At 40.6% G+C, this 14,070-nt stretch overlaps 1 protein-coding gene across 8 annotated transcripts in view; it reads right to left on the bottom strand.

Moving 5' to 3' along the window:
• IQSEC2 (IQ motif and Sec7 domain ArfGEF 2) overlaps positions 1-14,070 on the bottom strand; it is a 367,046-nt gene that overhangs the window by 3,714 nt on the left and 349,262 nt on the right. For all 8 annotated transcript variants that reach the window (XM_089692958.1, XM_089692961.1, XM_089692959.1 and 5 more), the window contains 8 exons: positions 11,719-11,880; positions 10,403-10,525; positions 10,152-10,318; positions 8,979-9,118; positions 8,756-8,881; positions 8,568-8,667; positions 4,954-5,115; positions 1,948-2,121 (listed from right to left, as the gene is read on the bottom strand). In XM_089692958.1, coding sequence (XP_089549084.1) covers positions 1,948-2,121; positions 4,954-5,115; positions 8,568-8,667; positions 8,756-8,881; positions 8,979-9,118; positions 10,152-10,318; positions 10,403-10,525; positions 11,719-11,880 — 1,154 coding nt within the window. The remainder of the gene's footprint in view (positions 1-1,947; positions 2,122-4,953; positions 5,116-8,567; positions 8,668-8,755; positions 8,882-8,978; positions 9,119-10,151; positions 10,319-10,402; positions 10,526-11,718; positions 11,881-14,070) is intronic.

Raw genomic sequence — 14,070 nt, 5'->3', positions numbered from 1 at the left:
ATCTACATACATGCCTGCCCACGCAACTCCTGCCATCAAGCCATGATCTGTTAATGGCCTACTGTGCTGCAGCATTCCCACTAGGTGGCGGCAAACCCCTACATAAAGTATTACGCAGATCAACCCACCAATGAGCACATTGCAACCAATTCAGCATAGATTATTTATCAAATATAAAATCACACTATCAGCACTGTCAAGCATGTTGAACCAGTGCATTATTAAGCTCTTTCTGGGGGGGGGGGGGGGAAAGATAATGTAGCTCACAGCTGGAAAATAGGAAAAACATGAGCTTTAGTTTTGCTTAGTTTGCAGTATGGCTCTATCCCCTCATTCCCTGGACTGGCAATTCATTCAAAGCTGAATTTACTTTCCATTGCCTGAGATACATTAACTCCTTCCTGGTAAACCACTGCAAAGACCAGCTTTATAGAATAAGGACTTGTCATACCAGCACTGGTTAAAAGCATAAACACCAACAACACTTGTATTCTTCCCTCATCTATGAGAGCCGTCTTTATGCCGTATTTATTAAAGAGCACAAGAACAATACTGTGAAACAGGAGAGAGGGGAGGGTTAAAGGATAAGTTCACCTTTGGGAACATGTTACATGTTCCACCTATTTTTTAGGGTAGAACGTGTAACATGTTCTCACTAATACAGCCCACGCCCCTTCCCCCTCTTTGCCCCTTCTTTGTGACAGCAGCCAGGGATCTTCTCCCTACACCCCCTGTCACAATCTGAAAAGAGAGCGATCGTGCAGATCCACATCCTTCATTCACAGAGTTCGGTGAATTATTAGACTACAAGTACAAACAGCCTCTGTGGCTTTCTCACTGAACTGTGAGGACGCTGGTAAGCATGCGCATAGTTTATTGATTCTTCCGGGACTGAAGTAACTGCCTGCCTGTATTGGAGGTACGGACAGACAGCTACACTGAGAGCCTGCAGGAGCCTCACATTGCAACCGCTATCTGCTGATCACAGGTGAAATGCTTTACAGGGTCCTGCTCTGATTTATTTTTTTTAAAGGTGAACTTATCCTTTAATGCTGCACTTGGTTTTCCTAGTGATGAAGATGTCAGTGTATGTATACAAGCCTGATAGATGGAGGGCCACCGCTATTTGCCAATAATGTATGCTGCAATGCTGACAAGGGGAGAGAGCAGAGGGATGATGGCTGCTTCACTCTCACTATGCAGCAGGAGAGTAGGGCAATGGCTGGCTGTCTATGTAATTCTCTTTGGGCCTGCACCACTACTCCATCAGTCATTCAGCTATAAGCTAGGATACTTAAAGTCACCCAATATAGCGACCGGGAGATTAATAAGAGAACCTGTTAAGCAGAATTCGGATTCAGCTTTTGCGGTCTTGTGTTGCTGGTGCAAGTTTTGAGGCTATTCTCCTTACTCTAGCTACTCTACATGACAAGTCAAAAAGAAGCAGCCAGTAAGGGGTCAGTGACTCAGTATAAGGGTGAGAGTTTGAAGCCTGCACTCTGCATAGTAAGTCAGCAATGGCAGCTGTCCCAATACTGACAAATCCGTATAAAGGGATTTACTCTGCTACTGCTCTTTGCAATGCTTTACTAACAGCAGATCTTATAGCCGTAAAAAAATCTGGAGCGCAAAAAAAAAAGAAAAAAAAGTGAACATAGTTGTTTTGGAGTCTTGTAAGACTTATACTTGGTAAAATTCAACCTGTCCTATTAAACATATTGAAACACTGTGCATCGGATAAACAGTCTGCAATCCAAATTATGGCTCCCACCCACAAAAAATGATATGACTGGTCTACAGGTACAATTTTCATTCGGTCCCTGTTTTTGCCCAAAGGATGACAGACTCAGGTACACATCAGTCTATGAAGACATATCTAAACATGGAATGAACATGTTCATGTGTGAATAAATGAAATGTGATTGGTGGAGCTAGAACAATACTCACCAACATCAGAAAGATCTCTTAATGAGCTGCTCAGTGCACTTCTCTTCAGTCCTTCCCCTAGTGCATATGTGTCGTCCAGACTCGGCCGCCCTAGAGTGCCATTCACAGCCTCCTTCATCCCTGGCCCAGGAGATGTATTGGGGCGCATTACCCCCTTTTGCTTCTCTAGTTCAGCTAAAAAACAAGTGGAGACACTGAGTGAGTAAAACATAATGTAATTTATTTATGTAAAACAACAAAGTTGTTTTTTTTAACCAATTTTGGTGTAGGAGATACTCCCTAAATAACTTTAACAAAGTTTCTAGGGCATGTCTCCTACATCCAGCTCCTCTCCCCCCAACAATACCAGCTCCCAGATGTCAAACTTGCTACGTATCACATAAAATGCAGATTCACTTGCAGGCTCATTGAGCAAATACAATGTAACAATGGGAAACAGCAGCAAAAGCAACCTAACAAGTATAAAATAAAAATTGTGTTATTTCTTTTTTAATAAAAAGCATTCATAACACTAAGCAGCGCTAATGAATAATATGTATTCCTTTTTTTTTTTTTTTTTTTTTTTTTTTAATTTCACTCACCTAATTTTACACAAAAAAATGCTCCATACCATGAAGGGTCAAATTACAGAATACACTTTGTTATCTTGAGTAATATTACTTATTTTAAATGTAACACTTCTCAACATAGAAAAAATAAAATCATTTTTCCAGGACAACATTTTTCAAAAGAAAGCCTTGTTTGTCCATCCATTCAAAAAAAAAAGGAAAAGAAAAAAAAAAGGTATTTATCACTACTTAAATTATTGGAAAGTAGGGATGCACTGATACCCTATTTTGATTGGCGAGTAAAAGTACTGATACGTTCAGTCAAGTGCTCACCGATACCAATACAAAATGTATGGATGTAACCTGCACCGCAAAATTGCATTTAATTTGAACAGGAATGCAATTCCTGTGCAAATCGCATGCAGGTTTCCCCTACTGCTCCTGTTTGAACCCAGGCTTGTCATAGAGAAGCCTATGCTGTCACAGAAGGAAAAGCTGGGGTTATTTGAAATCCCTGCGGCCTTCTCTCCCCTCAGTGCAGGGATGACAGTAGGGGTATGGCTTTTGATTGGTCAGCACCACCACGTTGCTGACCATACAGAAGCTGTCTAGCCCATACTGTCACCCATGCAAGGAGAAGAGATAAAGCCGCTTCACAGGTCTGGGGTTTTGAAATCCATGAAATCCAAATTGCCTCATCTTTTCAAAGGGATGGGCTAAACGGTTTCTGATTGGTCAGCACCATGGCAGTGGCGGTGCATCTCTAATGGAAAACTATCCCCAAATAAACTATAGTATAAATTTCTCTGGTCCACAAGGAGTATTACAAGCTTAAGTAAATAAATGTAGAGATTCTTTTGCCTATTCTTCCATCCTGAACTGCACTGTTACTGGATATGAGAAAGCAATGCATGTGGACAGGGGCACAGGGAATAGGCAGAGTTCTGTAATACAGGCTGACAACACTGAGGTTGGGATTTCAGTGCCCTAAGGACACAGGGATTGATTTACTAAAGGCAAATATACTGTGCACTGCAAGTGCAGCTGCTCCAGAGCTTAGTAAATGAGGTAAAGCTTTACTTTGTAAAGAATACCCAATCACATGCAAGGAAAATAACAAAACAGCAGTTTTGCTTGCACATGATTGGATAATATAGAAATCAGCAGAGTTCCCCTTCATTTCAGAGCTTCACCTCAGATCTACAGCAACTGCACTTGGAAGTGCACAGACTATTTGCCTTTAATAAATCAACCCCGTTGTGCCAGCTCAAACAGGACGTTAGGCATTCACAGGATTTCTGGCTGATAAACAGGTATTTTTGTGTATTTGCAGTGATCTTAAAGGAATAAAACCTGGGCAAATGTGCATGTATGGCAGAGATGTTTTTTTTTCTTTCATATATATTATATATACACACATACACACTCACTGGCCACTTAGGCATGTAGACGTGGTGAAGATGACTTGCTGAAGTTCAAACCGAGCATCAGACTAGGGAAGACAGGGGATAAGTGACTTTGAACATGGCATGGTTGTTGGTGCCAAAGGGGCTGGTCTAAGTATTTCAATAACTGTTGATCTACTGGGATTTTTCACACAGAACCATCTCTAGTGTGTACAGAGGTCCAAAAAAGAGAAAATATCCAGCGAGCAGCAGTTGAGTGGACAAAAATGCCTTGTTGATGTCAGAGGAGAATGGGCAGACTGATTCGAGATGATAGAAAGGCAACAGTAACTCAAGTCAATATGGACCAAAATCTCTGAGGAATGTTTCTAACACCTTGTTGAATCTATGCCACAGAGAATTAAGGCAGTTCTGAAGGCAACAGGGAGTCCAACCCGGTACTAGCAAGGTGGACCTAATAAAGTGGCTGGTGAGTGTATATGGTTTTTTTCTTTGTTATTTGGCCCTGACAAACCTTAACTAATCTTACAAATGTCTATCCCACCTCTTAACAACTATGCTGACTATGCTATGTAAGAAAGATATACGTACATGCCTATTATCAGGTCATTCCAGATCAATCATGTGATCTCCCCTGTGTCAGCCAGCAGTGGCTGTTGGGGAGAGGAGAGAGCAGTCAACATCTGAAATACCTGGGACTGGTAATGTCACCCATAGAATCCTATGCCCCAGCTGATGTTTCCCACTCCCTCCTCTTCCCTGCAGCTGCCATTGGCTGACATAGGGCAGCTGGATCAAGAGACCAGACCAGAGTGGCCTGAAAATAAGTATGCAGATCTTTCTTATACAAGTTAGTCAGAACAGGAGTTTGTAGGGGAGGGAGCCTTTTTCAAGACTAGTTCTACTTCTTCTTAAACTCAGTTTGTTTTTCTGTTGAGCTCTGTGGATTCTGCCTCACATTAAACAACCCACTGTGCTTTTGAATACACAGCTATCCTTTAATTGTCAAGGGTTTAGGCAGTGAAGTCTACAAGGACATCTGATACACTTACATTCAACTCTATATTTCTCCATTTCCTGAACTTCTGCAATGGACTCTCGTAGGTCGCTGGTAAACCTCAGCCGATCTTGGAGGCTTGGAGCATTGAAGATTATTAGGACCTTCCTCTCACCACCAGGAACAGCAGAAAGTAATTTGATTCCGTGCTGGTAATCTGTTGGTAGGAGATAGATCATGAGTAAGATTCAAATTAAATTAGAACTATAAATGCAGCCCAAAAATCAAAGTGAACAGTTGAGAATGGTGTCAGACATTCTAAAAATATACTGTATGTGCAATAATTCTCACTTCAAAACAAAAGCTCGTGGATGGATGAGTAATACAGTTCCAAGTGTCTTTTTTAATCTGTTGTGATATATTGCAGCATGCAAAGACCAAATGACCTCCAATGTTTTTTACAGTTTATTAAAAGCCAAAGTTTTGTTTTTTGTTTTAATTTGTATGTAGTAGGGATGGTTTTCTGCTGTCTGTGTCCCATTGAGGAGATTGTCCTACAGATACAACAGGAGGTGAGAGGATCCCTGTCTGAGGGAAATCCCATCTATGGAGGGGAAATTTCCCTCTATTTCTGTACTGCCAACAACTCAACATTTTACTTTCAGTCCCAGTGACAGTGGTCACAAGGAAAGGCAAAATCTCCCAAGTGGGGACAGAGATGGCAATAAAATCATGACAGAGGTTCTAACACCGCACCTCTTAATCTAAAACTAAAAAAAGCTTTGGCTTAAGTCTCACTTAATGATGATATTCCCATATTTGTTAATTCTATGCTCAGTTTTCTGTCTATACATTTAAATAAATAATATATAATATAGTGCAGCTGGTACACTATTAGTAAGTTATATAATTTTGACCATAGGCGCTATTATTAATTTTTCTTATACATTTAAATATAAAGGAATTCTAGTATAGTATTTACAAAGAGTTGACAGCACAGTATTCACGGGAAGAGCAAGCACAATACAATCATCCTATAGTAAAGGGAATCATGTTGAATGAGGACATCCTTTGCTCTGTATCATGAGGTTATTTTTAGGAACCTACTGCTAGAATGTGCAATTGAAAGCAGCATGGGGTCTGGTCTGGTTTATAGAAAAGAACGATTGCTTCATGTTTCACTTAAAAAGCCTTTTGACTCCTCTCTTATCTCCTACAGTTCTCTTTCTGAATATAGTCACACATGTTCAGATATAGGCAGAAGAGGGAAACAAAATCCTTATTTAAAAATGATCACAATTTATACATTTTGAGACCGGGTGCTACTCTCCACACAGACATATGCATACCTTAAATAAGTGATAGTATTAGCTGCAGGCCAGACAGGCAGGGCATTTCTAACACAGAGTAGCTGCAAACTGTGCTTTAATGTAACAAAGTGCATGAAGGTGCATCTGTGTAAATGGGTGCAAAAATGTTTGAAAATTAGGCGATTTCCTGAGCTTGTTGATTGCTTTTTATTGGTTTACGTCATAGTGCACTTGGCCACTAGATGGCGCTAAGCAGCATAATTTAATGGCCAAATGCAGTATTCTCCCTTTTAAAATCAATGAAAAACGATCGACCAGCACAGGAAATAGCCTTACAACCTTTGTCTTTTGTCTCTCTTCGCACTTAGCAAATGCACTTTCACTGGACAGCTATGTATATTTTTTTTATAAATAGACATATCTTTGTGTGCTATTAAGCTAAACCATAAGGACAAATGTGCAAAATCTTAAGCGTTATAATTCCAGTCTGGTAGTATAGACAAACAGCAGGGAAACAGTCTGTCTCTTTCTCTGAACAGCGATCCGAACATGGATTGCTCTTCAGAGATCAAAGCAAGTGTGAACGTACAAACATTAGACAGTGGCTAGTAGCACAGCTCAGCCACTTAACTATCTCTGTACAAACTTGCTTGAGGTGATTGTTGCCGTATTAGTGCAATTGCGACAGAAACAATTGAGTACTGGCCGTGATACTTTTTTTATTTGCACTATCGTACAATTTTTAGGACAAGCTTTCGGGGTATGTCCCCTTCTTCAAGGTCCAAGCAGTACTACTTCACAAAGTTTTAGCAGAATGTTAAAAGAAATAATCTGAGGGGGAAAAAAACCAAAATACATGCACACAAATAAATGTACACAGCAATGGTTATAAAACTAGGATTAGACTAGATATAAAACAAAAGACAAGCAAAAGCAAAGACTGCACCTCCAGTAATGTTGTGTACCTTATCCAGTGCAAAAAATGTAGCTAAGGATGTTACATTGGTGAAACAGGACAGAAGTTGAGAACAAGGATGAATTTGCACAGACATACCATCAAGGAACAAAAAAAGAGGAGTTCTGCACACCTGTGGGACACCATTTCGCACAACCGGACCACACTATAGAAGATCTCAAGATCTTAGTTCTTAAAGGGAATTTCAAAACCAATCCTGGAAAGAAAGACTTTGGATCTAAGAATGATATTTCTATTTGATCCAAAAGATAACGGCCTTAATTTCGACATGGGTTTTCTCACTCACTAGTCAACAGTTTTACATCCCCCTCTGTGACCTTCATCCTCAACCTAACCCCCCCCCCCCCCCTTAGCTTTTGCCCCGTCTTATCTCTAGTCTAATCCTAGTTTTATAACCATTGCCATATAAATTTGTTTGTATGTTTTTTTCTTTCCCTCACAGATTGTTTCGTTTAATTTTATGCTAAAACTGAAGTAGTACTGCTTGGACCTTGAAGAAGGGGACATACCCCGAAAGCTTGTCCTAAAAATGTTAGTTGAAATAAAAAAGTATCACGGACAGTACTCAATTGTTTCTGTACAAACTTGCAAATTGACATTGGTTGAACCTTCCTCTTTTCTGCTAATGAAGACAGAACAAGAGAGAGAGAGAGAGAGAGAGCTTTCACTAACAATCATAATTGGGCAGATCAATCCATCCCAGATGATCAAATTGTCCTGGGCTGTGAAAATGCCTACAATAATACAAATGTTCTTTGATTCAACCATACATGGACACATTGTTTTGAAAACTCCAAGAGGCACAACATTGAGTCACATTGGTCAAAGACACTGGACATTGACCAGGCATGTGAAATGACACATATTGGCAGTCATAAACCAGGCTGGTTATTTGAATGGCACTGAACAGCAGAAGTAAGAGTGGGGCAGCCAGCACAGTGGCTAAATGGTTAGCACTTCCGCCTGGCAGTACTAGGGTCGTTGGTTTGAATGCCAGCCACGGCACCTCCTGCCTGGAGTTTGCATGTTCTCCCTGTGCCTGCGTGGGTTTCCTCCGGGTACTCCGGTTTCCTCCCACACTCCAAGGACATGCTGGTAGGTTAATTGGATCCTGTCTTAATTGGCCCTAGTATGTGTATGTATGAATGTAAGTTAGGGACCGTAGATTGTACGCCCCTTGAGGGTTAGGGACTGATGTGAATGTACAATATATATGTAAAAGCGCTGGCGCTGCGTAAATTGACGGCGCCATATAAGTATCTGTAATAAATAAATAAATCATTATTTTGGATCACCAAGTGAAGACCTGACCACTTCTTCCTGAAACCAACAAACCCTGTTTCGTTATTGGCACATGATCCTTTTGCAGGCAACATGACTCACATGAGTTCTGGAAGAGCTGCATCTGCATGTCCACCAGTGGAAAGGATTGCCGGAAGCTATAGGTAACCAATATCTTCTTCTTCTGGAAAATTTTTGTGACCTGTAAATTGAAGAAAGATCTTGCATTACATTTGGCTGGGAACAACTTGCACTCACCATACATACCAATGCAACAAAGCCTTACTTACCACCAGAAGATCATTGAAGAGGAAGACTTCCCTCTGGTGCAGACCCATCCTCTGGGGGCGGTTGGGATCTGGGACCTCGTAGAGTTGGCAGCAGCAAACGAGACGGCGATGTGGAAGAGAAAGAACCTGCAGAGGGAAGACAAGTGTCAAGTGGTATACTGTAAGAATTATTACAGTTGTCTACGTAGTCAGAAAACTTTAACAAAGTAAATAATTTTCTTACTGGCTTTTTTCCGACAATCATTCTCTCCACAGCTTGCACCTGAGATACATGATCATCGTTCGTCCTCAATTCCCGACCCTGGATTCTCTGGTATATTCCAACAAGCAGATCCCTGGGAATATCTTCTCCGTTATCCACCCCTATGAAAGAATGTTTGACATATTTCAGTATCTATATAGAAACATTAATAATACAGCATGGGAGGACATGATGTCTGTGTGTGGCTTTCATTTTGAATGGTCTAGCAGCGTGTCTTAAAGCTTAACTTTTTTTTTTAAAGTATGACCAAAGCTCTTTTGGCTCCTGTGACCCGTATTCAGCTGACAGCGGTCTAAAGTCCACCGTCAGCTGACGTCAATGAGCTGGTCCAGGCTCTGAAGAGATCCCAACTTAAATGTCAGCATCCACCAAGATTCCTGACTGACAGCTAGTTTAGCCTCTCAGTTAGAGCCTGAGCCAGCCACTCCTGCCCCCTCCACAGTCCTGTGCTCCAGTGAAGGGGCAGAACAGAGAGCCGGTGACTGACAGCTCTTTGTCTTAGAGGTGGTGGGGACAGATGCAGCATCAGATGAATCGGCGAGTATGATATGTACTTCTCTTTTAACATTACACACTGAAACACACATCATATGTTCTGTGGATTTCCAATTTGCAGTTTTTCTGTAAATATAAATCTGTACTGAAGCAACCCTTTGTTTCAGAACATGCCAGCCTTTACCATCTGATGCTTTTAATTATACGGTTCCTAAACCAGTTATTGTGAATAAACTATCACAACACAGAGTTTTACTCCCGGTATCATCATTGTAACAGAGGGGCAGGCCCAAGTGACAGCTTCAGGATTTAAAAAAAAGCATAGGATGCTACAGGCCTGGCTTTTCTTAAGCTGGGATCTCCTGAATCATAGTCATACTTTTCAGAAAAAACGATAATCATTTTCAAATTTGTCAAATGTAATAAATGTGCAGTTAAATGAGTGTTTAGGTCACCTTGGCGGTATAGCTAAAAACTGAGGTGGTTGGAAGGGCTTCCCATAGTGTTCCCCCAGATGTCACTTGTCTTGTACAGGGTAGTCTTAAGTGGGTTGCTGTTTAGTTTTCACCCTTATAGAATATATCTCCCACTGGGAGTTTACAAGTTCATCCCTATCTGTATGGGATTATCCTTTCTTACCACGCAGGTTTTTGATGAAGTCATCTAGCTTCATCTTGCGCTCTGGTTTGACGCTCGGGCTGTACATATCCGTGTTGAGGAGAATAATGGCAAATGCCAGGATGAATATGGTATCTGGGTTACGGAACTGACGAACCAGGGCCGGGTTACATACACAGTAACGCTGACTGGAAATAATTAAAAGAGTACAGATGTTAGAATACAAGGACCAGAAACACAGAAACAATATCTCCAATGCAGAAACACTTCACCTGAAAGCCTCAATGAGCCTTTCCACCTTCTGTGCCTCTCCCTGAACACGTATGTGAGCCTGGAATTTGCGCAATGCCTCATCCAGATCCATGTTTGAGAAATCCATTTCATCCACCACACAGCTGCAATAAAGCATAGTACAAGGCAGTCAGTCATGATAAAGATACAAAAACAATCTATCCTATTATAGATTTATACAATACATGCATCAGACATGGAACCCAAGAGCTCCATTGCTTTGCCTTTTAGAGTCTCAATTCTCCATCTCTGGACAGTAATAGAATTCTCCTGTATAATAAAATTCAAGACTGCCATCCAACTGGGACCTCGTTGATACCCCTCTTGCCGCAGTTTGTTAAAGTGGAACATTACCCATAGCAACAAAAATAATGTTCCTTAGCAAGAAACATACATTCCACATTATTGCTACCTAAATTAGAGTGTGCTGTAAATTGCCTCTAACATTGTTCCTGCTTCTTCTTATGGGGGCCGCCACTATTTGGCTGAAGCCCAGAGCCCCTGAGTAGCAGTAAATCTTTAGAATCTCAGAGATTGGCCTCTACAAATTTGAGATAGAGAGAAGCTGAGCATGTGCAGAGCAGGGTGAGACAGTGTATCACTGTACTTTAAACAGTATAGGCACTTATTTTTAATGTTTTATGTAGCTACTGTATACCTGCAAAAGGGGTTAGCCTGAAGCGATCTAGCAGGACTTATTTTCTGAATAATAAAATTCCACTGTACAGTTTGCAGGTGGAAGATTTTACTGTGGATGTCCAGTTCACTCACTTCAGGTCTGTACACCTAGAACTGAACTACTGGCAGAGGACTGTGTGACAGTTTTCCTAAACTTCCAGATGCTGGTTCCAGGTGTAGACAAATCAGGAAAACTGTCTTTTTCAACCTCTCCTCCCCCTTGTTAGTGTTATGCTAGTTGGCCATACACGCTCCACTTTCTGAGCTGAAAGAGAGAAATCACTCAATTCCTCCGTCCACGGCAGCATGCATGTCAACATTTCCTCTGCTGGCTTTTGTATTGTGACAGCTGGCACTTGCAGTTGTCAGAATACCCAAACAGTGACTGCAACTTGTAAAAGGGATTTTCAAATATTTTATTTTTTTTTCACTTTTGAGCAATCCAGGCTCATTCACTGTAAAGCCTATCTACACAATCACACCTTCTAACCCAAAAACACAAGTGTCCTCACAGTCCAGCATACTGTGTCCAAATAGTGATCCAAAATATCAAACACAAAAAATAAAGTAAAATGTCTGAGTTTCACATTTGTAAGATCAAAGATGTGAATTTCCTTACTCTAAGACATCTCTGTTAAACTGTTTTTGGCGATTTCCAAGGAACTCTCCAATCATTTGTCGGCTCAGACCTTTCCTTTCAAGGATAAAATGCGCTACCCCCACAGGGGTATCAGATAGGAAGCCCCTCTCAATCAAGTACTGAATTCCTTTTTCTGGTTTTCTGCAAGCAAAAATAATTATATATATATATATATGCATTATATTTAAATAGTATTAAATGTATCAAGTCCAAATTAAACAAAAAAAAAAAAAGAAAAGAAAAGAAAATATGTATACAAACTATATAACAGATACAATGCATAACATTTCTAAACAATAAAAAAATGTTGTTACCTTTTATACAAAAGTAAAGGTGACTGCTATATATGTGTGTTCTTAACAAGACAGTGTGAAATCAGTATACACAAGCAAACCAGCCCTGCATACAAAGTAGTGGGGTTCTATGCATTATATTAAAGGTGCGCTCTATGGTTTGGTAATATTGAAACTAAAAGGGCCAATAGCAATTCTGAAATCCTTTCAGCATATACTGGGTTCTGTTTGCTTGTTATGGGTACTGAAGTTTGCACTTCGCTCAGTGGGATTTCACCTTACATTTGAGAGATTTCCTCTCATTTCATGGTGTATCTCCTGGACAGGAAGTGAAGGGAAACCTCCCTGATGGGACACAGACAGCAAAAATGTGACAATGGTTCTAACCATTTATTGCACTCTCCAAAACTAAATGAAAGTTTTGACTAGAGGTGCACTTTAACTTTTCTACGGAAATTGTTACTATTGGAACCATTGTCCAAAAAATAGACAACCCTTTTAAACCATATAGCCACTGTTTCAGTAGTTTCAACATCTGTACCAGAGACACACACATGGCAATTAAACTAAGCTCCCTGCACCATACACTGTCAGGAGCGGTGCTTCGACCTGCTTTGCCTGTACCAGTTTCTATTTCAGAGTTAAAGTGTAAAAAGGCGATACTTTTTTTTTTTTTTCATTTTAGATAAAGTAAGGAAGGGCTATAACCCTGGTCAGTTATTTTTGCCAACCCATTGGGGTGATTTGCCTGCACTTCCTGACCCATAGCTAAAACTGAAGTGAGAGGAAATCCCTCCAAAGTGAGGGAATCCAGGGGTGTCATCACGGTCACCAAAACTAGTCTCCCATTGGCAGATTTCCCCTCATTCCTGTTCTATCAACCCAAAATTTGGGATTTTCTTTTACTTTCGATGATAACAGTAAACAGGGAAAATAGAGATAGAGAGCAATAAAACCTGACAGGGGTTCTAAGCTCTCTCTACTCTATCTAAAACAAAAAAAAAAAGTTTGCCTTTAGTTATACTTTAAGTAAATCAACCCCCATTATTGCCTTTAGTGACACTTTAAATGGAGACTATAGAGAATGCAGCAGATATCTATACAGAAAACTGCTGTAGATTCCCACCAGGTGAAGTGAACCCTTGTTGTATTGGATGTCAGTTATCAAACAACTCATGTCCCTCTCTCTGCTTGTGCAGTGATTAGACTAGAGGAGCAGAGTCTGCAGGGTTACCAACCTTCCTCCTCTCTCTTGCTCGGAGCTGAGCTGGAGACAGGCAGAGATATTGGAACATGCAGTTCTGTGTGATGTATCTGTCACAGCCACAGAACAGAGAACTGATTGTCCATAATCAATAAAGGGGCTTGTGCCCCTCTGCATTTGCACTAATTTTATATTTAGAAGAGTGGTGCAAATATGGTGCTTGGGCCACCCTTTGTTAACTCCCTTTGCAGCGTTCAGTGCGATTCTAGTTCAGTTCTTAACATCTATCTTTGAAAACTGAAGTGGGGTTTCCAAGAAAAAAAACAAACAAAATCTCCTATTTGCTTGAGTCCCCTTTGCAAAGAATAAAAGGCCCTGGTTCAACGGTTTGCAGCCCTTGGCTGACAGCTTTGTTATACAAATGTAATTACTTCTCCAGAGGCCGGTTATATTTTATGGCTGCTATGGGCTACTGCTAACTTTTCTAAAGTTCCCACAGACTTTATAAAAAAAAGTAAGCTAAGGGGCTAAGCAGGCATGCCTGTTAGAACAAGCTAAGCAATGACAGCTGAACCACAGCTGGGCGTATACAATATCCAGACTGGAAGACTTCAAGTTACGGGATCAGAAAATAAAGGACACAAGTATCTCAATGACTAAGCAGGAGAAATATTTTTTACTCACAAGCAGTTGTTAGTCTGACACCAGGAATGTCAAAAATACTATCATGGCAGCTTTATTGGCTTGTTTACCATGTGGAATCTGCAACTTCCCAATGAGTCAGCAACCAAAACAGCTTTTATCGAGCTTCAACTCACAATACACGGTCCATAC

Source organism: Staurois parvus, unplaced genomic scaffold (assembly GCF_062004578.1).
Source record: "Staurois parvus isolate SC_StPar_1 unplaced genomic scaffold, SC_StPar_1.0 ptg000608l, whole genome shotgun sequence".
Lineage (NCBI taxonomy): Eukaryota > Metazoa > Chordata > Amphibia > Anura > Ranidae > Staurois > Staurois parvus.
Note: the sequence above shows the minus strand (reverse complement) of the source record. Positions and strands in the feature narration are given on the sequence as shown.